The sequence below is a fragment of the Heteronotia binoei genome, chromosome 2 (genome assembly GCF_032191835.1).
Source record: "Heteronotia binoei isolate CCM8104 ecotype False Entrance Well chromosome 2, APGP_CSIRO_Hbin_v1, whole genome shotgun sequence".
Taxonomy (NCBI): domain Eukaryota; kingdom Metazoa; phylum Chordata; class Lepidosauria; order Squamata; family Gekkonidae; genus Heteronotia; species Heteronotia binoei.
The window spans coordinates 87,158,639-87,185,573 of NC_083224.1; the positions used below are offsets into that span (position 1 = coordinate 87,158,639).

General features: G+C 43.0%; 1 protein-coding gene across 1 annotated transcript; it reads right to left on the reverse strand.

Annotated features, from left to right (window-relative positions):
* Window positions 1-2,624: 2,624 nt before the first annotated feature.
* On the reverse strand, window positions 2,625-26,935 carry ETV7 (ETS variant transcription factor 7). Its single transcript, XM_060233285.1, has 8 exons — window positions 26,628-26,935; window positions 22,421-22,550; window positions 20,956-21,120; window positions 16,173-16,295; window positions 12,129-12,371; window positions 10,332-10,474; window positions 6,297-6,397; window positions 2,625-4,587 (listed from the first exon to the last, which is right to left on the reverse strand). Exons 1-8 carry the CDS (start codon window positions 26,631-26,633, stop codon window positions 4,470-4,472), a joined length of 1,029 nt encoding a protein of 342 aa, XP_060089268.1. The 5' UTR covers window positions 26,634-26,935; the 3' UTR covers window positions 2,625-4,469.

Here is a 26,935-nt window from a genome sequence, read left to right on the forward strand (position 1 = left end):
CCATCACTGCCAGTTTGCCACTACTCCTGGGCCCAGTGAGGCTCCTAGCCACCACTGTTGAGGAGGAGGAAAGTTTTTGCATTTTCTGCACATGTGCTTTCTTCAGGGCAGAGAAGTCAAGAGGGACACTCACAAGAGCAACCATTGGCCAAAAGCCTCCAAATGCACACAGAACCAGCATCAAACCAGAGAATCCCAACAGAACTACAGTCCAATGTGACAAAATTACAGTCCAATGTGACTACTAATTTTAGTCCCAGCACTACATTTGTTAAAACTAGAGGATCCAAGCTAGTTCAACCAGGCAAGTCAGTACCAAGTCAGCCAGCCAGACCTGGCAGGGCACCGATACAAAGAAAAACACTTTAACATCAATTCCCCAAGGAAGACCACAGAAAGCAAGAAGACAGTTCTTTCTCTGTAGTTTGCAGCTTATACCATCACTGGCTCACAGGAGGCTCCTCAGGAGCTGGAGCTGCCATTCAGCACTGGTACTCCTGTTCCCTCCCACTCCCAAAAAGAAGAAAAAGAGCACCCATTCAGCACACATGCACTTCATTTTAGGTGTTTTTGTGGGTTCTGTGTGTTTTGTGGTAATTGCCCACTTTCCTAACATCGCCTGTTCCAAGGATATTGGAGGTGGAATTTAAAAAGTGGCAAGAGTGGCATTTTTTGGCACACCATATCTATTTTCTGCACAGAATTGCCCCAAGAGGTGCTGAGTTCCACCAACACCCCTTCTTGCTGCACAGCAACTAGGGTTCAGTAGGACTTTAAAAAAAAAACAGAAATACAATTTCGAATGTGGATATTATAGTGCCAATCGAACTGCATAACTTCCATGCTGTTTCTGCTTCTGATTTAGAAGTCCGGTAAGTGTGTTTTTCCTTGATTCCCAAACACAGACTGAGAGGATGCAAGCACAAGTATAGGCTCACTTCACTGAATCACAAAGTCAAGAGCTAGGTAGTTGGAACAGGAGGATGATCTGACCAATTTCTCAGCTCTCCGAGGAGATGTAAGTGGTGCAACATGACACTCATCTGGGGGGGGGGGGACACAGTCACTCTGCATGCTTGCTGGAGGACTTGAGAGGACCCTCAGAACCACAAAAGAGAGGGCTAGCTAGGCTCTTTCCTGGCCCAGTAGCTGAGTGGATTTGTGGCACATAACTGATAGGGCTCAGAAAGGTAGTTCCTCACCACTGCATCCACCCAAGCCTGATTTATTATGCACCTCATGCCTAAGCACCTTGCTTCAATTATTTTGAAGCCAAGGTCAGAATAATACTTTTTAAGAAGTAAATCCTGTGTTCCAAATGGGAGCGAAGTCAGCATGGTATAGTCCAATCTCATCAGATCTCAGAAGCTGTACTTGGATGGGAATCCACCAAGGAAGATTCTGCAGAGGAAGGCACTGATTTGACAGCACTTTTCTCTCTCTCTCTCTCTCTCTCACTCACACTCACACACACACACAATTAGTTGTTTTTAATCACCTGATTTATTTTGTGTTAGTCAAACCAAAGCCTACATATTTTTTGAGAACTAAACCCTAACTTTGATTTAAAAAAAAAAATCTAAACCCTCACCTATAGATAACTTAGTAAAACCTATCCAGAAATTTTCCCCAGAACCTGCTAGAACAATTTAAATCTAAAAACCAACAGGAACACCCCAAAACTACACAAAACCACTCCCCCAAAACATAAAATTGGAAGATCTTTAAAACAGCTATAGAATAACAACTCTAAAACCAGAATCAGAAGAATGCAGAAATAAACAATTTAAAACAGTAAAAATTGGAAAAATCCCCCAAGCACAAACCCTTTAAATGTTTTTTTTTTAATTTAAAAACAGTTGTTTAAAAAGCTAAGAAAAGGGAACCCATCTAACCCAACTAACCCTTTTAAAAACAGCATAAAACAAAACAGGAGAGGGAACCAAAAAAGGAAGAGATAATCTCCCCCTCCCAAATACACCTGCCTAGACAAAAACAAAAAATACACAGCCCCCGTAATAATATTTCAAAAAATATTTTAAAACAAAGTGCACTGTGGGCAAAACAGTCCTGAAGATGTCCAGAACAAGAAGAAGGCCCAGGCAGCAAGAAGAAGCAGCAGCAGCAGGCAGCAAATATCCAAAGCACAAACCAGACAAGCAGAAGCAAACAACAACACTACTCTAGAAAATCTAGGCCTGGAAATTAGAACCATGTTTTATCCTCTTTGCCCATGCTCAGAAAACCATGACGAACTGTACGAGAATCATCATGATTAGGCAGTTCTGATCCCATTGCTTGGGAGTGCTGCCTCCTTCCCATTGCCTGCGAAACCTGTAAAATGTAGAAAAACAGGCTTCAGAGTCTTATACCACCTTCTCCAAATTTTCCTTTATTTTTTCAGAACCTGGTATTCTGAAACCTGGTATTTCGGGAAACCTGAATATAGGTCTGGTCTGGATACTCAAATATATCTGAAAAATACTGATTATTTTTTAAATACATACACAGACTATAAATTTCCAAATGTGCATCTCTAACACACACACACACATTCACTGCTCACCTCTGCAAAGGTTCTAAAAAAACAGAGTAACAGCAAACTTACAGTAAATCCTCTCTGCATAAATTACGAATTTATTTGCAAATTCAGAAGACACTTTACAAAATATCAACCATTTTTTATGTTCATGTTCATTTTATTTTACAGCATCATCCATTTTGAAAAAATAGACACAGCAAACCTCATTACTGTCTACCTGGTACAACTTACATTTCCTCCTCCTGCAGCAAAATTCTTCAATATAATGCAAGAATGTCATACATTCAGTTAGTCACTAAAATTCAAGTAAAAGATTAGCATTCATTCCTCAGAACAGTATTTCTCAAGCTTCTTGAACTGTTTCTGCCCTGCTGAGCACAAGCCAAGTGATTCACAAATAAGCATATGAGACTTTTGCAAGCAGCTCTAGGCAAAGCACATGTGAGGCTTGTGTTGCTATCGCAGGCATTGGCATCAGAATATGGATAAACAGGACTTCTGTGACTGACTGGTCATACTATGCACAGGGAAATGTGCTTGGTGTTGGGCTGTTTCTGAGATCCCTTTCTTCTAAATTAGTTTGCAAGGAAAGGGCAAGGGAAGTATAGTGAGCTCCCCAAATCCAAGATGGATCAGTAAGTCAGGGACTTTCAAACCACCCTGGCCTTAGATGATAAGCAAAGGTTCCCTTTGCCCCAGGAACAGTATCCTTCTCCACAACTGCATCCCTGTGCAGGTGCCCTGTAACCTGTAAAGAAACCTTAACCAGAACAAACCAAAGTCTCCACAGATTCAGCATCCTGGATCCAACAGCAGTAGATCCATGTGCAGAAACAAGCTTTATGTACACAAAGGTAACATATGAAATTCAGATGGGCACCTGCTTCAATTTATCTGTGAACCTGCTGCATGCGTCATTTGATACATCCTCATTTAAGATCACCAGTCATCATTTGGAACTAGTGGCATGCAATCAGATGTGGATCTCTGGATAGCAAAGACAGCAATTGTAAGGCTCTTGAAATGAAAACAACAAAGGTGACACCATATACATGATAGTATGAAGTATGAGAGCCAATGTGGTGTAGTGGTTAAGAGCAGTAGACTCTAATCTGGAGAACCGGATTTGATTCCCCACTCCTCCAATGTGAAGCCTGCTGGGTGACCTTGGGCCTGTCACAGTTCTCTCAGAACTCCCTTAGCCCCACTACTTCACTGGGTGTCTGTTGTGGGGAGAGGATGAGAAGGCGATTGTAAACCACTTTGAGACTCCTTTGGGTAGAAAAAAGTGGGGTATAAAAACCAACTCTTCTTCTAGTGATAAACCAAAGCAAGTAAACGCTTAAGAAAAAGATGACAAGCAAAAAGCTCAGGATCTCCTCTCGTGGCAATATACTTCTTGGGAGATTTATTTTACTGCACACAATATCTTGCTTCTATTACTGAGCAAACTCTGCTATACTAACCAAATATGAGACTGACAGCCTAATTAATGCACATAGGTAGCTTTTGCAATTGCTAACATTGGCCATCCTGTGCCTTTTCATGCCAGTCCTGATGCTGCTCTTCTTCATTACAGTTGGGCACAAAGGTTTGTGGGGGTGGCTGCATAACTGTACAACTTGCTATGATTTTAAAAAACTATTTTCTAAAATCGACTGATCTCTGAGATGCGTAAAATCCCCAGGCACAAGGTATGAATGTGGAGCTAATTCCTGGGACAGTCTTTTTGGACCCAAATACCCTACTTATGTATAAACATGAACTCACAAGGAGCACTTTCAAAGTAGATGGTCAGCTAGGAAACAACAGAAATCCTCTGACCACTACTATCTGTTTGTAGTAGACATCTTTTACTTCACTTTGTCATTTCAAGCCTTTCCACTGCACAACACAGCCTCTTGGTAACAACTATGGCTAAGCATGGCTAGGGTGAGATTTCCAACCCCTCTTCTTTCCAATCCTCCCCTTCCTGCTCCTCGTTGTCCAGCTGGTCAAATTTATTGGACTTGTCAGATTTCATCTCTCCAGGAGTTTTCAGAAATCTGGAAATAAACAAAAATTGGCACAATGAGCTTCTGAAGTAATGTTTTCATGATCCAATGCTTGCATAGGCTGAAATAACACTTTCACTGGGGAGAAGAAGACATATACATATACAAATACTTAATTCTGCACTGTAGAGTACTGAATGGGAATAGTTAATGAACTGTTAAGTAAAAAATTCAGATGCTAAGCTGAGGCCACACTGGTAAAATATATCCTGTATTTATTTTATTTATTAATTTTTAAACTCTGTTCCTAGTCCCTGGTTTGGCAACAGCATCTGTAAACAGTAAAGAGAAAACCAGAAAGCATTAGAACCAGACTTTCTCTCCTTCCTTGGAGATTTTTAAACAGAGGCTAGATGGCTATCTGAAAGCAATGCTGATTCTGTGAATTAGGCAGATCATGAGGAGGGCAGGAAGGGATGCATCACTGCTTAGTTCATGTGACCCTTTCTTACATGCCCAAGGAAATGGTGATTGACACTTTTTTTCTCCAGGCCAGTTTGGCAAAGGATCCTGGAGGTTTTTGCCATCTTCTGGTCATAGAGCAGGGGTCACTGGGGATGTATGTATGTGGAGGAGGTATTTGTGAAGTTCCTGCATTGTGCAGGGGGGATGAACCAGATGACCCTGGAGGTCCCTTCCAACTCTGTGATTCTAATGCTGAAGATCTGGCAACTCCTGAAAAATAAATCCGGTTTAGTATCTGCAGAACAAATAGCTTTGTTTGTCAAGTTAAAACTGCCTCTCACTGTTTATCCCAGCACGATACGCAAATACGACATTGGAATAAGCTACCGGTTCTCTTTGAATTGTGAATACTTGACATATTTCAGACCTGGTGCCTTAACTGTACTCAAGTACATGAATATAAACACAAATTGAAAAATTTATTTCAACCCAATTGTTCTGAAAGGAATTTTAAATTGTTTGTGGATTTCTGAAGAACACAAAGAGAATCTGAATCTTTTGATATCACAGAGTTGGTGTGATAAAGGATTGTATCCTGAATCTTCCTGGATTAGTAGAGAAAATCCAACACTATTTAAGTAGCTGATTTATTTACTGTATTTACAGCCTCCCATTTTTGCTGAAACACAAGGCAAATCACAATATCAACAATGTAATCTTACTGTATGCTGTAGTTTGGCTCATGTCCCAGATGACTCCTCCCTTTCAATCAATCAATCAAAATTTATTACAGTCCATGACCAGAATAAACCAGACTCCTGGTCCTTGACCAGGATAAACCATGACCAGATTCCTCCCATGGGGTTCCTGATTGCTTCCAAATAGCAATCCATTTTTTCCCATTCGACTCCCAGGCCACTGTGGTCCAGAGGGACCTCACATTTTTAATCCAAGTCATAACAAGGTTTAGGAGGTTCACACATGCATATACTAAACTTTAAAGGGGATGAAGGTTTTGGCTCAAATCACCTGACTAACGGTCTCTGATGTCAGCTCCTGACCACTGTTCCTTGTATTTTTCATCAAGGAACGGCCTCTGATTCAACCAGTTTGCATTTGGACATGTGGGACTGGCAGGTAACTGCCACTGTTGTCTGCTGTTCCTGGAACTTCTCTTTGCAACAGGGTAGGGTGTGCTGAGACTCCTCCTCTTTCCCTATCTAAGAGTTCCCACTTGTTCTGCCAACATGCTCTTTCCTAATCAGTATCTCCCTGATCTCACCTTTTCCCCTTACCTGAATAAAAGTTTCTGTCCTGGTTCCTTTTTGATTATGTTGAGTTTATAGTAATGTCTCAGAGCTCTTGACATCTTCTCATATGTCATGTTCATCCGGTTCTGACAAAGAACAAAATGCACAGGAAAATTCCTCACAAATTTTTGAAATGGATTAGAATTTTCTATGCATCTCCTAGATCCAGGGTGTTGAATGGCATATTTTCCACATCATTCCCTCTTGAGATAGGTACTAAACAAGGTCTTTCCCCTATGCCATCAGACAAAATAATAATATCCATAGCTTTGTATCTAACACTTTGGAATTTAAAATTATTCTTTATGCAGATGGCCTTTTATTGTTTCTTCGGAACCACTGCATTAATGAATATGATTATTACCTTTGAAGACTTGTCTGTATGTTCAATTAATTGGATGAAATCTAAGTTGATGTCACTGGGAAACAATATATCATTGAGTGTTATTGCTCATGGATATTTTTGGTGGTGCCCAGAGGTCATTACATATCTTGGAATAATTTTCTAGAGATATTACAAGTATGATTATGCTAAATTTTAACAACTATATCTTTGCTTTGGACAGATGGTCCACCATAAACTTCTCTTTATGGGACAATATGTAAATACACTCAAAATGAATAGTATACCTAGGATTGTACATGCAATTTCTTTCACTATACATTGTAGGTATAGTCATAAAATTAATACTTTATTTTGGAAATTTATAAGGGGTTCCTTACTGCCTGAAATTTCTTTAAAGAGGATACAACTCCCATTTATTAAAGGAAGATTTGGTTTTCCTGATCTTTGTTTGTATCATGAGGCATATCTGTTAACTTGTACTAATTACTGGGATTGCTCCTCACAGTTGGACAGTCCATGTTGGGCTCTTTCAGAAGCTTCTTGTCTGGTTATCCTCTCTAAGTGGAATGTACTAGGGTCTATGCTAGAGTGGAACCTATTCCTTCTGTGTAATGTCAACAATATCAATTTGATCCATTTTCACACACTCAATTAACATTATGGACCAATCCAGATCTAAAAACTGGGAAGATATCTATTTTATGGAAGGCTTGGAATGATAGGGGGATTTTTTTGTTGGACCATTTGACAGACTATGATGATGAGTTTTAGTAATTTTCTCAGCTGAGGTCTAGATAAGTCTGTCATCTCCTGTTGAATGGCAATATTTAAGCATTAAGTGTCTCAGAGTCTCCTTTGGATCTTAGGCTGCAACTTATTCAGCAAAAAATTGTGTTTAAGATATATTGGACACCACAGTGCCTCTTTAGTAAAGGACTGAGTAAAATGTCTAATTGTTGGTATTGTTACTCACAGGTTGTGTCCCTTAAAGATATGCTTTGGATGTGTCCAGTCTTTGATTCCTCTGGAAGGACATTATTACTAATATCAATTCTGTATTGGAAATTAGAATGTTCACTGTTTTTTGAGGATGCTTATGTACATTTATGACCTCATGCGACATCTGGATCAGGGCGGCTCAGCGGTACTGTTAGTATTAGATCTGTCAGTCACGGTTGACCCGGTTGACCATCAGCTACTGCCTAGTCTAGCTGCCTCACCAATGTGGGGATCCAGGGGTCCACCTTGCAATGGATGGCCTCTTTTCTCCAAGGTCGGGGACAAAAAGTGATGATAGGGGAAAAATAATCCCAAAGGTACCCACTTATATGTGGTGTGCCACAGGGTGCAGTTCTGTCCCCGATGTTATTCAACATCTATATACGCCCCCTTGCCCAGATTGTCAGGAGGTATGGGCTGAAATGTCACCAATATGCAGACGACACCCAGCTCTATCTATTGATGGGTGGCTCTTCAAGCCGTAGCATCTTGGCTCAGGCTGAGTCGGTTGAAGCTGAAGCTAACAAAGACACAGGTTCTCTATCTGAACCGGGGTGGCTCAGGAAGGGAGGTCCCTTTGCTGGCTCCTGACGGGATGCCACTGATACCGGCCCCTAAGGTCAAGAGCTTGGGAGTGCTCCTGGAGTTCTCTCTGACAATGGAGGCCCAGGTAGCAGCCACTACCAAATCCGGCTTTTTTCATTTTTGGCGGGTACAGCAGCTGGCCCCTTTTCTGGAGCATGACAACTTAGCTATGGTAATCCATGCTACAGTCACCTTGAGAATAGATCATTGTAATACTTTCTACCTGGAGCTACCCTTCACGCTGAACTCAGAGACTACAGCTAGTGCAGAACACTGCAGCATGGCTGTTAATGGGGCTCCCAAGTTGGGAGCATATTCGGCCAGTGATGAAAGAGCTGCCCTGGCTGCCTATTGTGTTCTGAGTCCATTTCAAGGTGTTGGGTTTGACCTTTAAAGCCCTTTATGGTCGGGGGCCTGCATATCTTCAGGACCGCCTTTTTTCACATGTTTCCCAGAGAGCATTGCGTTCAGGGCCACAAAATCTGCTGTCCATCCCCAGACCAAAGGAGGCCAGGCTGTGTTCCACACAGGCTAGGGCTTTCTGGGTGGCAGAACCAGAAATGTGGAATGCCCTCCCGGAGGCCATAAGAGCCCTGCAGGGTCTTTCTCAATTCCGCAGGGTCTGCAAAATTGAACTATTCTGACAGGCCTTCAACATCTAAACCGGGAGAGAACTGCCACCTTACACTGCTGAGGAGCTATGAACATTATAGGATCACTAAGAGAAAACAGTTCAGTGGATCGTTGGATTAAAATGAGATTGAGAGCCTTTTAATATAAAAGCAAAATCATAACTTTATTTCTACAGGGATGGAGAACTGGGATGGAAAACAAGAAAGCACTAAGAGCTACATCCTATTTCTATGAAAGACACATGGCAAAGTGTAAGGATACTTCCTCTTTCTTCTTGACCTCTGACTACCTAGACAAAGGAGTCACCTGACTAGCTGACCAATAGCACAAACAAACAGTTCTTTTCCCAGGCTTCTTCTTTATTGTCATGGAGCCAAGATCCTCTTCTTAGGTCAGGAAGACAATAGAGAAAAAGGTAAACAGTAGAAGAAGAATTGCAGATTTATACCCTATAATGACTGGAACTTAGAACATTGCAAATTCCAACAACAACTTTATCAATATTTGAACTCATGGCCTATGGATAACAACTATGTATGGACTTATTTTTAGATATTTGGTGATCGTTTATAGAAACTTGTGCATAAATCTGCCAATGCTGATTTTTTTCAACTGTGTGTGTGTGTGTGTTTAATTAGTTACTGGATTTTGAGATTTTTTCCCCTTGTTCTTTTTTTCTGGGGTTTTTGAAATAAACAAACATTAAAAATATGCTCATACGGTTCTGCAAGTTCAAAAGATAATTACTGTAATACTGATTGTTGCTTTTCTTAGACTATAAATTGAAACATTTAGATGCTGTCAGGGGTGGAATCCTAGCAGGAGCTCCTTTGCATATTAGGCCACACACCCCTGATGTAGCCAATCCTCCCAGAGTTTACAAAAAAGAGCCTTGTAAGCTCTTGGAGGACTGGCTACATCAGGGGGTATGGCCTAATATGCAATGGAGCTCCTGCTAGAATTCCACCCCTGGATGCTATCAAAGAAAGAATACAGTGGAATCTGACTACAGAACTGTAGTTCATTGGCTACTGGTCTAAGATGAAAATTGTCTGAAAACTTCAATTTCAGACTTCATAAATTTGAGCAGATGCTTGGTTTTAAATATATGAGGAACTATTGCTTCCATTGATTGAATCACAGTTTATGCATTTTAAAGTGATAATTCACTTCAAGAAACAAGAAAGCAGAAAACTCGCCAGTAACTTCATCTGAAATTTGTTATGAGCAACAACATCTTTGAATGGGACAGTACATGGCACAAACATGGTCTGAACAGTGCATTCAGATGTTACTTTAACATCAAAATCCTTTGTTTGATTGTAAAACAGGAAAAATTTTGACAACACTGGAATGTTTTTTAACTTCATCTTCATTTGAGTTGACTACAACAGTAACATTTCCAAAACTTGAAAATTTGTTTTTAAATAGTTCACAGTGAACTGCTTTTTGGGTACCTTGTGATTTCCCCAAAGCCTGGCTAGTCCATTGGGGTCAACAACTCGAAAGATCTTGGCCTCTTTATCTTCCCATTTGATAAATGGTTCATATCGACTGTCACAGAGGAGCTGATAGACATAATCCCAGAGTAACCTGCAGTCTGAGAAAGGAAAGGAGACTTAAAGAGAATCAGTGCTCCTTGATTAGACAGTTCTCTGTGGTCCCTAAGGTGAACACAGCTGAGGAATGCACATACCATGCAGTGATTGACAAAGGGAGGGCTTGGTACACATGATGCACATACACTTACGCAGCCTGGAGCAGCCCTTGCTTCCATAAGCATTTGAGAAGTAAAATATTTACCCTTTGGGGGGGGGGGGACTGATGGCATGACCAGGCATTGCCTCAGCATATGAACCCATGTTTGCTGAAGTGATGAGGGGAAAACATTTAGGGAAGAATCCGTGAAAGGGAGAAGCACTTAATCCCTCTTGTGCTTGTTGAACACCCCTTCCTGCCTGCTAATTCTCCCCACATTTTTGTTGTAAGAAAAACGATTGTTTGGGATGTATGGACTAGATCCACTGAATTCCCCCAGCACAAGAAGGTTCCTTCCACCAGAAGATCATGGGAGTCATCTTTCTGTTTCCATATTGACATATAGTTCCACTGTAATGTGGTGACAATTACAGATGCAGTCCTTATTTATACAAAGGACCTTTTACAAACTTCTGGGGAGAAAAAAAAACAGCTTTCGTATGGAATTCATGACTGAGCTTTTTTCCTGGTCTAAAATTGGTATATGGTTTTGAAACTAGAAGACTGGGATGCTGACATTTTCTGTGGACTTTATAGGTTCTGGATTCTGATCATATCCAAACCTGCTGATGTGAACTGATGCCCTGCATTACACTCTCCAGACAGTTTCATAAGAGAGTTGGTGGAGCCAGCTTTATAGCATGGTTATTATGTGTATCACTGTTTTTATTGTGTAGTTAAATTCTGCAATTTGTTTTGAGTCTCAGTGAGAAAAGCGGTCTGTGAATGAGGTAAATAAATAAATTTGGCTGCCCTAATTGGGCCATTTCTTATGCTTTTCCAGCAAAGGTGGCACAGACAGGCACTTTCGCCTCCAAGATTGGTCCAGAGGTGGCAGTCTGATTACAGCCAGGGAGAGGAAGGAAGGCAGGGAAAAGACAGTCTTTTAGCCACAGATTATAGATAAAAGCTTTTAAATATCTAAAGCCTTTATCTCTACTATGCTTACAGCAGCAACTCTTGGCCACTTTTTTCCTCTCCACACTTCAGCAATAATCAGAGGGAGTCATATCTTCTGGAAGTGCTGCCCTGTCCCTAACAATCAGGATGAGGCAGTGCTTCCTGAGGGTACCTAAAACCCTCTCTGATTACAGCCTGAGGGAGGGAGGATGGCTAGAAGGGCAAAAGCCAGGGTCCATCAGGTGAAAAGGCTACCACACCACCATCCCGTCATCATAATGCTCCAAATAGCCACTTGTACCATGAGCTGACCCTCAGCTGTTGGGCTCTGATGGTTTCATATCTTAGCTTGTGAGCTATAAGTCCTTTGTTCAAGTCTCTGCTCAGCCATAGGCAGGCCATTTGCTCTCAGCCCCTGCCCTCTAACTCTTATATGTGGATCAACCCACCTGGCAGGGCTATTGTAAGGATTACTGCAACAATATCTGAAGACTTATGAAAAATACCATATAAATGTCAAATATTGTTTATTCACTTTTCTTGTCAGACAGCCACATGTAAGATAACTTAGAAGGTGATGGAGAGACCAGTCCTACCTGCAATTTTACCACTGACTGGCACTGGTGATGTCACAGGAAAAGAGCATACAGCATTTGCGCTGTAATTGACCTCTGTACTACAATCTTGATGTGAAAGATTAATTGCCCCAGGATCATAAAAGGTGTTGATGGAAGATCTAGATCGTTCTGCATGGCCTGGATGTCTCATTGTAACAAAAAAACATTCCATAGGCAGTGGATGGTCAACTGCTGGGCGTCCTTCTAACTTGCCCTTCATGCCTGTGAGGAGACCAGTGCATCTAATATATTATAAATCAATGGAACACCAAGAAAATAAGTAAACCCAAGATTCAAACCAATCATAGATTCATGTGGTGCAAACCAAGCATAATTACCATGGGTTCCATCCTGTAGATCCATCCTACTAACAGCTGTGCTTTCAACCATCACAAGCATCTTCCACTGAAGCAAGTGGAAAAGAACAGAGGTGTGGGGTATATTTTTAAAAAATGCTTTTCCATGGAGAATGCTTCATTTCTACAGATTAATCGTTTTCATAACTTTAATGCCATTGCCTATACACTAAGGCAAGCTTGGCAAATTCAGAGTTGTAATTAATGTTTTTCAAGTGTTTATGCCTGGGAAGTTTGTGGGAAAGTATATCATGTGAGGCTTATTGGTTTGTAAAATGAGGGGAGAGAATAAAACCACAAATACATAATAATCCAGATAAAAATAAAGTTATGAATTCACCTGACTGTGCTGGTCAAATCAAAACCAAAGTGGGAATTCTTATTAATGAATTTTCTGCCATCTGGTGGAAGGGACATTGTAATCATCAGTCTGCTGTGGAATTAAGTAATGAGGAGCTCCAGTTACTTCCACAGAAGACAGTTAAATTCTGCTGAAACAGATGGACAGCCATGTCCGCAGCACATGTAGGAGTGCTAAAATTAGAGTGTCATCACAAACTGATGGGACAGCCAACAGATGGCTGCCTGATGACCATAGCTAGTACACAGGGATATATGGAAGGAGACAGTCCTTTAAGTATGTGGGTCCCTGGTTGTGAAGGGCTTCAAAGGTCTTGATCAGCACCTTGAATTGAACTCAGAAACAGACTGAAAGTCAATGCAGCTGTTTCAAAATGGGCAACATACATTCCCCGCAGTTAGCCCCAGACAAGAGTTAGGCTGCTGCTTTCTGGATCAGTTGTAGTTTTTGAGTTGTCTTCCCAAGCAGCCCCACACAGAGTATGTTGCAGTAACCCAACTATGAGGTTACAAAAGCATGCATCAATGTAGCCAGATCAGCTGAGTCCTGATATAAGAGAGTTAGCAAATCAGATGAAGTTGAGAGAAAACACTCCTGGCCACCATTCTAACCTGCTTTTCAAGCAGCAGTAGAAGAGATTGGATTTATACCCTGCCCTTCACTACCTGAAGGAGTCTCAGAGTGGCTTACAATCTCCTTCCCCTTCCCACAACAGACACCCTGTAAGCAATGTTCCCTCTGAGCTGCATATTCTTGTGAGCAAAAATTCTACTTTGTGAGCTACTGGCATCAAAGTTGTGAGCTACTGCATAAATTAGTGTGCTCTGGGTCATCCTTCCTGAGCTAAGACAAAAATGTGTGAGCTGGAAGCTAAAAATCTGTGAGCTAACTCACACTAACTCAGATTAGAGGGAACACTGCCTGTAATGTAGGTGGAGCTGAGAGAGTTCTGACAGAAACTGCTCTTGAGAGGAACAGCTCTGTAAGAACTTGTGACTGACTCAGGGTCACATCAGCAGGTGCATATGAAGGAGCGGGGAATCAAATTCGGTTCTCCCAGATAAGAGCACTTAACCACTACACCAAGCTGACTCTCAGGCAGAGTCCATGAGCACCCCAAGTTCTCAACCTGCTCTGAAAATGGCAATGTCACTCCATCCAAGACAAGTGGATTCAGTCTCTCTACAATATCAGCCTTCCCAACCAGCATTATTTCTGGATTCACCTTCAGCTTGTTCTGCCTTAGCCATGTGACTACAGCTTCAAAGCACTAGTTCAGAACCAAGAAAGCTACACTTGGAGGGATGAATAATGAAATATAGAGCCGGGTGTCATCTGCAACTCCAAAGCCTTGGGTAATCTCAATCAGCAGCCTCATCGTATTAAAGAGCATGGATAACAGAACAGAACACTGTGGCACTCCACAACACAAATTCCACTGAGTGATTAAAGACAATGTATTTGAAGATAATGTTTAAATCACACTTGATTTATTTTCTTCCTAATCAAATATTTCAGTTCAAGTATTTGTTGCTTTTGGGTCATAAAGTTAACATGCAATACAGAAGGAACTATCCTGGAGGACACACTTACACCTGATGTGCCACAGGGGGCAGTCCTCTCCCCAATGTTATTTAACATCTACATGCGCCCCCTTGCCCAGAGGTTTGGGCTGGGATGCTATCAGTATGCAGATGACACCTAGCTCTATCTGTTGATGGGTGGCCAATCTGACTCCTCCCAAGAAGATCTGTCCACTGCCTTACAAGCCATGGCTGGATGGCTCGGACTGGGTTGAGTGAAATTGAATTCAACAGAGACGAAGGTCCTGTATCTAAGTCATTGTGGGCTGGGACTATGGGACCATAGGTCTCTCTACCGACCTTCGATGGAGTGCCACTTATGTTGGCACCAAAGGTTAAAAGCCTAGGGGTGCTCCTGGATCCCTCTCTAACAATAGAGGCCCAGGTAGCAGCCACTGCAAAATCAGAGTTCTATCACCTTGGCTGATAAGGCAGTTGGTTCCCTTTCTTGAACACGACGACTTGGTGACAGTGATCCATGCTACGGTCACCTCAAGACTGGGTTGTTGTAATGCCCTCTACATGGGGCTGCCCTTGTCCCAAACCTGGAAGCTTCAACTAGTGCAGAATGCTACAACCAGGTTGTTAATGGGGCTTCCTTTAAAGGAGTATATTAAACTTGTGCTGAAAGCATTGCTCTGGTTACCTATTGCGTTCCAGATTCTCCTCAAGGTGCTGGTTATCACCTTTAAAGTCCTATATTGCCAGGGACCTGCATACCTTCAGGACTGTCTTTCTCTGCATGTTCCCCAGAGAGCACTTCAGTTAGGGTTGCAAAACCTGCTCTCAAAGAGGCCAGGCTCAAGGCAACCAGAGCCAGGGCCTTTTCTGTTGTAGCTCCGTGCTGGTGGAATGAACTTCCAGAGGAGGTTAGGGCCCCGCAAGAGCTTGCACAGTTCCACAGGACCTGCAAAACTCTTTCACCAGGCATTTGCTACCTAAGATCAATGACAACAGACACTACACCATCTGGCCCCATAACAACAGATCTATCTGCCACACCTCAAATGCACAATCGCTACTTTAGGACCTATTCTTCTCTGAGATCAAAATAGCACTCAATACTATTTTTATTTTTATTTTTATTAAGATTGACAAAGCTTTCTTGCATTATTATTCTTTTTATTTTCTCTCCAAAACCCAAAAAACACAAATGAGATACAAACAAAGCCAACAACCATCACGACGACAACAGAACTAAACAAACAACAACATAAATCAGGATGGAGAATGCAGCCTCCATACATTCAATAGTGCACAACCCTGTATCTTCTTCATCGTTATTTTTAACCCAAATACTATTTTTATTATTGAGGTTTATATCATTACTGGTTTTTAAGTGACTTTTATGAAATGTAAACCACCCTGAGCCTGCTTCGGCAGGGAGGGCTGGATATAAGCTGAAGAGATGGATGGATGGATGGATGGATGGATGGATGGATGGATGGATGGATGGATGGATGGATGGATGGAAGATGATAGATAGATAGATAGATAGATAGATAGATAGATAGATAGATAGATAGATAGATAGATAGATAGATAGATAGATAGATAGATAGATAGATAGATATGTAAAAATAAATATAAGTAAAAATAAAGATGCTAAATCAAATCATGTTCCATTTCCGGCATCAGAAGATTTTGCTATTCAATTTTTTCCCCCAGAAAGGGCACACCACTGGAGCCATGAGATCGACTTCCATGAAGCCACAGCACTCACCGTCTGAGGTCCTTTGGGTCTGTGTATGGTCTGTATCCCTAAAGGGAGAGTTAAAGAAAGGGCTGCAAACAAGCGCTCTTCTCTGGGTCTTAATATATTGGAGTAACTCATACAAAACATCTCCTGTGGGAAAAGAAACAAGGATAGACCAATTCCTAGTAATAGATATCCTTTTGAAACTAGTAATAACTGCCTTCATCCTCTAACAGACGTGTGGAGAACTTCCTCCCCCATTTTGTGATGTTATTTTATTTTAGTCCAGTTGGGCTGAATTCAATCAGAAATTTTCAACTGGTGCATGTCTTCTGTTCAGAATTCCCATTCCCTGATCTCACACATATATAAGGGAAACTGAAACCAGCACTTACACCTCAGGATGCATTCAGGGTAGATTTATGCCCATGATATTCTCATTTATGGTTTCAACCATCAGAGGATGTTGAGAATAATTTTTTTTCTTGGCAGATGAAGAATTGTAAGTACTGAAGGACCCCATGATATAATATATAAATTTTTATTTATACCCCGCCCTCCCCGCCAAAGCAATCTCAGGGCAGCTTACAGGACATGGTATAAACCATGTTATAACAATAAAAACAAGATAATACAGTTAAAATACAATTCATAGGTTAAATATATTAAATAAATAGTCTAAAACCAGTATAACTTAATAGTGCCACAATCTCAGTATATACAAAGATGGCTTGATGTTACTACCAGGTTCTTTTTAGAAAGCTAGTTGGAAGAGGGCGGTTTTGCAAGCCCTACGGAACTGATTGAGATCCCGTAGGGCCCGCACCTCCTCCGGCAGCCGGTTCCACAATTGGGGTGCCTGTATCGAGAAGGCCTGCTCTCTAGTTGTTTTTAATTTGGCCTCCTTTGGCCCAGGGATTTCCAGAAGATTTTGTGAACTAGATCGCAGTGCTCTCTGGGGAATATATGGGGAGAGGCGGTCCCTAAGGTAGGCAGGTCCTCGGCCATATAGGGCTTTAAAGGTAATAACCAGCACCTTGTAACGAACTCGGTACACAATTGGCAGCCAGTGCAGTTCCCGCAGCCTAGGCCGTACATGTTCCCACCGAAGTAGTCCCATTAACGGTCTGGCTGCTGCATTCTACACTAGCTGTAGTTTCTGAGTTCGGTACAGGGGCAGCCCCATGTAGAGGGCATTACAGTAGTCTAACCTCGAGGTGACCGTTGCATGGATCATTGTTGCCAGGTCGCGATGCTCCAGGAAGGGAGCCAACTGCCTCGCCCGTCTAAGATGAAAAAGGCAGACTTGGCAGTGGCTGCCCCCTGGGCCTCCATCGTCAGGGACGACTCCAGTAGTACTCCCAAGCTCCTGACCCTGCACACTGGTACCAGTGACACACCGTCAAAAGCTGGAAGGGAGATCCCTCCCTCTGGAACGTCGCGACCCAGACAAAGAACCTCTGTCTTCGCTGGATTCAATTTCAGCCCACTCAACTTGATCCAATCTGCCATGGCTTGCAACGCCTGGTCCAGATTTACAGGGACATCGCCAGCTCAGCTGTCCATCAATAGATAGAGCTGGGTGTCATCAGCATACTGGTGGCAACCCAGCCCATATCTCCGGGCAATCTGAGCAAGGGGGCGCATGTAGATGTTAAATAACATCGGGGAGAGAACTGCCCCCTGAGGCACCCCACAATTAAGTAGGCATCTCTGGGACAGCTCTCCCCCAATCGCCACCCTTTGTCCCCAACCCTCAAGGAACGAGGAAAACCACTGTAAAGCTAACCCCTGGATCCCTGCGTCGGCGAGGCGGCGGGTCAGCAGCCGGTGATCGACCATATCTAACGCAGCCGATAGGTCTAACAACAGCAATACCGCCACACTGCCTCGATCCAGATGTCACCGGAGATCATCCATGAGGGCAACCAATACTGTCTCTGTCCCACGGCCCGGGCGGAAGGTGGACTGGAACGGATCCAGGGTGGAAGCATCATCCAGAAAACTCTGCAATTGCAACGCCACAGCCCTCTCTATAACTTTACCCAAAAAGGGCAAATTTGAGACCGGCCGGTAATGTGCCATTTCGGCCGGATCTGACGTAAACTTTTTCAGGAGGGGGCGGACCACTGCCTCTTTCAGAGGGGTTGGAAAAAGACCCTCCGAAACAGATCTATTTATGATGTCCCGTATAGGACCTCAGCTCCTCCCGGCAGGCTTTAATTAGCCAGGAGGGGCACGGGTCCAGATCACAAGTTGTTGGATGTGCAGTAGAGAGGATTCTGTCAACTTCCTCCAAGCCAAATGGATTGAAACCATCCAGGATCAAAGCAGAAGACAGGCACAGAGCCTCGGGTTCGCATACTGCATCCAATATGGCAGGGCAGTCGTGGCGGAGCGATTGGACTTTGTCTGCAAAAAATTTCACAAAAGCCTCACACCCTATCTCTAATTCTCTAACATTTGACTTGCCTTGTGGCAGTGTGGTGAGATTCCGAATTATCCTAAATAATTGTGCTGGGCGCGAATCTGTAGACGCAATCTTAGCCGCAAAGTACATCTTCTTTGTGGCCTAGACTGCCACCTCATAGGACCTCATAAACTCCCTATAAGATGCTCTAGTCGCTTCGTCACGAGTACACCGCCATTGCCTCTCTAGCCATCTAAGACCTTGTTTCAGCTGGTGTAATTCTGGGGTATACCACGGAGCCAGCCTAGTCCGAGGTCGCAGAGGGCATAGAGGTGTAATCTCAACCAGGTCATCGAGGGAATTGCCATAGGGCTAGGGATCCCTTAGAGCCATTTGGAACCGTTCCAGGTCCATCTGGCTCCGCGGGCGAGCCATAATCAGCTCATCGCCTAGACAGGTTTGGAGTGGAACGTCCACATGAGCCCTAAGGGCGAGGTGGTCCGACCATGGCACCGCTACTGTGGTTATATCATCCACCATGACCCTGGCCAAAAAGATCAAGTCTAACATGTGCCCGGCCTGGTGGGTGGGAGATGTAATGAGTTGAGAGAGTCCCAGCATCACCATGGATGACACTAGGTCCATCGCCCGACTAGAGGCCGGGTCATCAGCATGGACGTTGAAGTCACCCAGGATCACCAGCCTTGGGTGCTCCAACGCCCAGCCTGCCACAGCCTCAAGCAGGAACGGTAAGGTGTTGGCCGGTGCGCTAGGCGAATGGTACACCAGCCAAATCGCCAACCCCTCTCCAACCTCCCACACCAGACCGGCACATTCAATACCCTCGATCTTTGGGGCCGGGAGCACCCTAAAAGAGTAAGCCTCACGTATGAACAGCGCCACTCCTCCCCGCCGCCCGCTAGTCGGCGATTGATGAAAGACCGAGTAACCTGGGGGAGCTGTTTGTGAGATCTTTGGAAAGTTCCCTAGATGTTCCTGAGATTGTACAATTCCTAATGCATTCATTTCTCAGCATTCCTTGGACACCTCAGAGCATTCCAATCAGCAATAATTCTTTAGTCTGGCCAGCTGGCGATGGCCCCTACAAACTATTTTGTCAGCAGCCTGCCACTCTTGGTTGAATGGCCACTGCCATCCAGAAATCATATTCAGCCTTTCAGAAGAATCTAGTGCACTCCAATGGCTAGTCTATGTCATTCTTTTTACAATGTCTTTACCTTCAACTAAATTTGTGGTGCTTTCCCCCCCCACCCCCGACCATGTGGGAAATGATGGCAAGTGCAGAAGTATATTCTCTTCCCACCCTCCAACCCCAGGATATGCTAGTCCATTATCTAATACCAAATGCAGGAAAGAGGGTACCACCTGAGAGTAAGGCTCCTGGCAGGGACTGGTTACAGAGATGGTATCATCCTATGCCAAAAGATCTCCACTGATTACCCTTTTGTTTCCAAACACAATTTATAGGTGTTTTTTTTACCTTGGAGATCCTAAATGGCCTATGGCCAGAGTAAAAGGTCTGTTTCCTCCCATACCATCCAGCTCATCAGCTAAGCTCTGCTCTCTGTGCCCCCCACCTTCAGAGATAAGGCAGATGAGGACTAGAGATAGTGAATTTTCTGTGGTGACACCTTGTGTCTGGAATGCCCTCCCTCTTGATGCCTATTTTACTTTCTTCCAGGAGCAAAGCTAAAATACACCTTTTAACTAGGCCTGAGTGGCATAGTCTAACTGTATGCATGCTTGGTGGGTAGAAAGTGCTATCAAGTCGCAGCCCACTTATGGCAACCCATAGGGTTTTCAAGGCAAGAGATGAACAGGGAAGGTTTGCTACTGCCTTCCTTTGCATAGCGACCATGGACTTTCTTGGCAGTCTCCTAGCCAAATACTAACCAGTGCCAACTGCGCTTATAGTCTAAGATCTAATATGAGAGCAGGCTGACCTGGGCCATCTAGGTCAAGCGTATGCTTGCTTACTCAGGGGCAAATCTCATTTCATTCAGGGGGACTTCAGTGTAACTGCTTCAGATAATTCTGTGTGTATAGAATTAACTTACAATTCCGTACACACAGAATTATCTGAGGCATTTTTTACACCATTTATTTATTTATTTTATTGGATTTATATCCCGCCCACTCTGCCAATGCAGGCTCAGGGCAGCTGCTTACTCAGCCATTATAATGAGTATCCATTATAATTTAACCTCACAATTAGGAGCTTACAAAAGCAAATGAAAGAACAGTATTAAGCCACCACACTCTGACTGTTACTGAAATCTAGACTTGGAAATGCACTTTTTCTAGTTCTCTTGTAAAAAATCCAGGTATAAAAAGGGCCCACCCCTGCCTAGTTGAGGAACTCGTAGCAGCATCTCTAACCTGAATTAGGAGCCCGGAATCTGAAATCTTCTTTGGTGAGAATGCAAAGAGCTTTTCCATTCATTTCAAATTTACTTTCATCTGATTCCCTCAGTGAATATTCCTTTTCTGCCCATCTCAACCAGTGAATCACATCATCTTTGCTCCATAATGAGGGCTGGATTCCTGAAAAACAAAGCATGTGAAATTTAGATTAAAATAATGAGACAACCCCTTTGGTGCAGAAAGAACACTGAAAGCAAAACATATGACAGAAAGCAGATAATTTCCATGAGCCCAGGTTATAAAGTTTTTATCTCATATTTTACACGTACACACCCAGGCTCAATTATATCCTTGTCTGGTAGTTTTAAAAAGACAATTCCCAATTCCTGTGCAAGGACTGCTGATTTTTCTTTTATTACGTATCTAACATCTATGCCATTACGAAGGCAACATACATCAAACCCATGCCTAACTGGGAAAAAAGTTCTGAGTGCATTTCACTGCATTTCCTTATAAAAATGGATCAGGGAACCGAAACCCCACCCCAACCACTAGAAATCATCCCATCCAGCCCCCTCCCCACTCATGCTCTTGTTTCTGAAATTTCACTAGTGCAGTGCCTTCCTACAGTTTTCCAAAACCAGATTTGCAATAATAAGATCTAGAAATAAAAATGTGGGTTTTTTTTAAAAAAAAATGAAAGGCGAGAGTATTTACAGTATGTTGACCCCAACTTTTGATCAGTCTCCTGGATAGCTTACAATAGATTAGGAACACAGCTTTGGACGAAACACTCTAAGTTCATCTCCTGGTGTAGAAGAAGCAGCTAAGAGATGAACAAAATAGACTGGCAGGGGCTGGCATTTAAGCCTCTCCCTAGCCTTTTTGCTAGGGAGCTCCTGCTAGTTCCTGCTACTTTCCTTCCAGGGGCTGTAATAAACTCACTGGAAAGTATACAGCCAAGCAGCCCAGGTTATTGACAGACAGCATGGCAGAGTAGGGATTCATACCTGGATCTCCCAGACCCTAGTCTGACATTCCGAACACTACACCACGCTGGTTGGTTTGCCCACTCTGTCACAGAAACTCACTAGGCCATCCTCTTGGGCTAGTCACACACTCTCAGTTTGCCTACCACACAAGGTGGTTGTGAGGATAAAATGGCAACAGGTGAAAATGCTGTAAGCCACTTTGAGTTTACTTCATTTATGTGCTGTCTCTCCCCACACCCCAAGTGGGGACGCAAAGTGGCTTACGTTGTTATCTTCTCTCATTTCATCATCACAACAATCCTGTAAGGGAAGCTGACAATATGTGATCAACCCAAGTTCTTTTATGTCTTATTATTACAGTTTACTATACAATGCAAAGAAACATAAAATCAACTGATGCATAATAGTATACACGCATCTAAGAAATGATACTGAGGTTTTAATTTGTACAGATCTGTGGTCCCTTAGATGATCCCTTTTGTACTCACTGAGATGGCCCGGTAATGTGCAGACTTGCCTCTCATAGAGTGGCTGTAACACTGTCGCAGATGTGGACTCCTGATGCTGGGGCAAAATAGAGGCTGTCACTGGACTTGAAGAACTGGCTGCCACTTCACCCTTCAAAAAAAATTAAAAAGTTGTGTGTGAGAGAGAAAGCGCAATCTGGATTCCCAGTGCACAAGGATTAGACATTTTTAGGCATCATGGAGCTAATCAAGAAAGTCTATCTCTCCCACTGAAATTAATGGGACTTAAAATCCTATACCTGTTTGGTCATAAGTGAATCTCACTTTTTTGGAGTCCAGTATGAATTTCACCAAATGAAATAGCCATATTCCATAAACAGCTGAGAACAGAGAGGTAAAACATGGTAGTCCTTATATTAGCAATACTGTAGAGATTAATATTCATAAGGACTACCATGTTTTATCTCTCTGTTCTCAGTTGTTTATGGGATGTGGCTATTTCATTTGGTGATACAGCAAGAAGGGGTCTTTACTGAGAGCTACTTATGATTAATAAATAATATCCTATGCTACTAAGACTAAGCTGCCTGAAGTCTCCAGGACAGTCTAAACCAGTACAGACAAAGAACCTCAAGGTTATGGTCTGTAACATCTTGTGATAGACAAAAGCAGTTAGCCTGGGTGAGTGGTAAAGCTCACTCTGATTGGCTAAGCCACTACCATGGATATGGAATGTATCAATTGGAAGTAGACTAGCAGTGAGGGAAATCACCTCACAGTTTAGTTCTGAGTTACCGTAGTTCTCAGCAGGCTTTTTTTGAAGAAGCAGCTCAGCAAGAACGTATTTGCATATTAGGCCACACCCTAACCATGATGTCACCATTGTTTCACACAGGGTTTTTGCAGGAAAAGGTCAGCAGGAACTCATTTGCCTATTAGGCCACACCCCGAGACACCAAGTCAGCCGGAACTGCGTTCCTGTGTGTTCCTGCTCAAAAGAAGCCCTGATTCTCAGTGAGTTCAGTTGGAGAACGACTGAGGAAGGAACTAAGAGCAATTTGTCTGCTCAGTTCCTTGAGATAGAACTAGTGGATTTTAGTTTCTGTCTGAGAGTTTTGTTGTGAGAAGGGGCAAAACCAGGCTCTTTCTGAGGGAAGAAACTCTCTGAGTTGTGTACACTGTGTCACTACAGCAAAGGAAAACTTGAAGGCTCTGCTGAGATGTTCTGTCAGTGCTACAGGGCAAACTCCTGGTTCAAATAAAGAATACACAAACACACTGGGAGAGAGGCTAGAGATCTTGTGGCTGTGAAGAAATCCCAGGAGTCAGACAGGGATACTAGCTGTGTGGGACTGAACACAGGGAATTGAGGGGCTTGTGTGCTAGCACTCAATGGTGCTAGTCCTAGGTATTACTCAACGTCTGGAGTGTACCTGTACACTGGTGGAGAGAACCTGCGTGGGGATATTTTTTGTCACAAATTCTGAGAGTCCTCTGAGTGAATGACAAAGAGTATGTGGATTTTTTATACTGAAGAAGCCTGAGCATAATCTTAAACATCTTTCTCTGAATAAGAGTGTTTTCTAGCGTAAAGGAAACACTGCCTGCCTGTTTGTTATTTGTTTTACAATATCATCCTGCGTGTATATTTTGATATTACTTCAGCCTGCCTATATCTCTCGTGTTAGGAGATCTTTTATTGTTTGAATTTCTGCCTGCCAACTGATTTAAATAACCAACCAATGATTATTATTTACTCCTTCCTTGCCTTCTGTAAATTAATAAACATACTGTTTTGGTTTTGAATTATAAAAAGGTTTGGGGCTTCATTATTTCTTACAAAATTTTATTCTGTGTGCCTGAGGTACTGGGTGATGGTGACAAAAATTTAAGTGGTCTCTTCCCCAACGCTGACCCTGACTGCCCCTCACACATCTCCTCACGCCAACATCCAACCTGATGACGAATTCTGGAGAATTAAAACATTCACACAATGTTTTGTGTTATTTTGTTTCATCTTAATAAAAATTATTACATGGCTTTGGGATTTGTCTTGAGACCAACATGCCTATCTGAAATCTCTGAATGACACCTACTCCCAAATAAGCATGCTTAGGAAATGTATCAGTGTTCTTCATTTAAGTACAGTTGTGCCCTTAAGTGTTATCTTGAGATAAATATGGTCTTGTAGCCAGTATTCCCTCTAAGCTGAGTTAGCGTGATCTGGCTAACAGATGTTTAGCCACCAGCTCACACATTTTTGTCTTAGCTCAGGAAAAATGGCCCCAGAACACAATAATTTATGCAGTAGCTCACTAATACCAGTAGCTCACAAAGTAGAAGTTTTGCTCACAAGACTCTGCAGCTTAGAGGGAACATTGCCTGTAGCTCTTCAAAAATGGGCTGTTTCTCACTCACACTCCAAAAAGGCTTAAGGAAGACAACCATACTTGGAAAGTGGGAAGTTCACAGTTAAATTTCAGATCTGTACATATATACAGTCATAATTTAATAGATCATTTATCTCTGCAAGACAGAGATGGACTATGTATGCATTATCAAATTTATAATCCTGAGTGTGCAACATACGTCACAATCTCAAATGCTTTGTGCTTAAGTAAAAACACTGAAACCAATGAAAATATTCCAAAGCAAACTGCCTGTGTTTTAAAGACAGTTTGTGGGTAGGGGGCAGGAATTGCATAGAGTTAGTGGTTAAAATTCAGTTTGAATCAGATTGTAAGCCCTGCTTTGACAAAAGCACAAAAAGTGTTTCTGATTCATTCTCCACATATGGGCCTGGCTACAGTGAAAATAAAAGCGAAAGATGGTCATACATATTCTCCCGTTACTTCAGAAGTATTTTGCTGAAGTAGTTTAAAAAAATGGAGTATAATATTTTTACTGACACTCACACAAAACTCATGATCAAAGAAAAGCAGTGCAGCACCATTTTTCCTTTTTTGTTACATAGTATTAATTGTTAATTGTTTGCCTAACAGTTTGGCCTTTGGTTGCAAGACATCCTGTGACTGTTAGGAACTAACACATGTATGTGTGTGTGTGTGTGTGTGTGTGTGTAAAGTGCCATCAAATCACAGCTGACCTATGAAGACCTATAGGGTTTTCAAAGCAAGAGACTAACAGAGGTTGCTTGCCATTGTCTTCCTCTAGAGCCAGTTTGGTGTAGTGATTAAGTGTGTGGACTCTTATCTGGGAGAACCGGGTTTGATTCCTCACTCCTCCATTTGCAGCTGCTGGAATGGCCTTGGGTCAGCCATAGCTCTGGCAGATGTTGTCCTTGAAAGGGCAGCTGCTGTGAGCACTCTCAGCCCCACCTACCTCGCAGGGTGTCTGTTGTGGGGGAGGAAGGTAAAGGAGATTGTCAGCCGCTCTGAGACTCTGAAATTCGGAGTGGAGGGCAGGATAAAAATCCAATATCTTCTTCTCTACATATAGACCCAGGACTTCCTTCATGGTCTCCCAACCAAATACTAACCAGTGCAGAACCTGCTTTGCTTCCATGATCTGACTAGATCAGGCTAACCTGGACCATCCAGGTTAGGCCAACTAAGTTGGTATTCATCTGTAATTTGAATATAAAATCTGTACTATGCAGGATGCCGAATTGTTTCCAAACAGCTCTTCTCCGCTTTCTACTCGGCATTTACAAATGATGCATTCTGGACAAACATGCATCCTTTGTGTCACTTGAGAAAATACCCTTAAAATTTAAGCAAGATTGTGAATAAACTTGATAGTTTTTAATGGGTGTTTTCACAAGACACCAAAGAGTGCCTTTCCCCCAACCCTGGAATTTAAAGGGTTCAAGTGCCTCACCCCCCACCCCCCACAACTCCTTAAAGTTCATTAGCAGCTGCGTTATAACTTTCCTCCTTGTGAAATGACTATGGGGAATTCCAGAGTGTGTACATTCTGTAACAATTCAGAAAGGACTAGAGGTTTAAGCTTGCCAGGCAGACCACGGTTACAGTACCTGGCAAACAGGAGGAATCAATCTGGGCTCGCGCAGGAGACAGCAGAGCTTCAAACATATGCGTGAGTTGGGGAGTGGGGAGCGACAGGTAAAACGAAGAGCGCCAGGCTAGAGGCGAGAGTGCTGTTGGGGTTAAGGACGACGTTTCATACGGAGACTGAAGAGGAGAAACGAGCTTGGCGGGGGAGGGGGGGCCCACTGACGACTCCAGCGGCTCCGATCAGTTCTTACCTGCATGACAGGTGGAGCCTCTGCTCCAAGAGGCTGGGAACTTATGGATGCCACGCACTCTTCCGCCCAATGCCCCACCAGCCCCTTGCTCTGCTAGTGGGCAACCGCCGAGCAGCGAGGGCTCTGAGACCTTCCTTCCGGGAAACGAAAATGAAACTAGCCGGATCCGAGCGCGGCAGGAGTTCGGACCGCAAAACAGCAATAACCGCAAGGGGATCGCCACTCCGCTGAGCCTGCCGGCCAGCTTCCGCCTATTTTGCACTGAGAGTCTGGCAGAGGCCAGCGCGAGCTGAAATCAGCGCCACGGC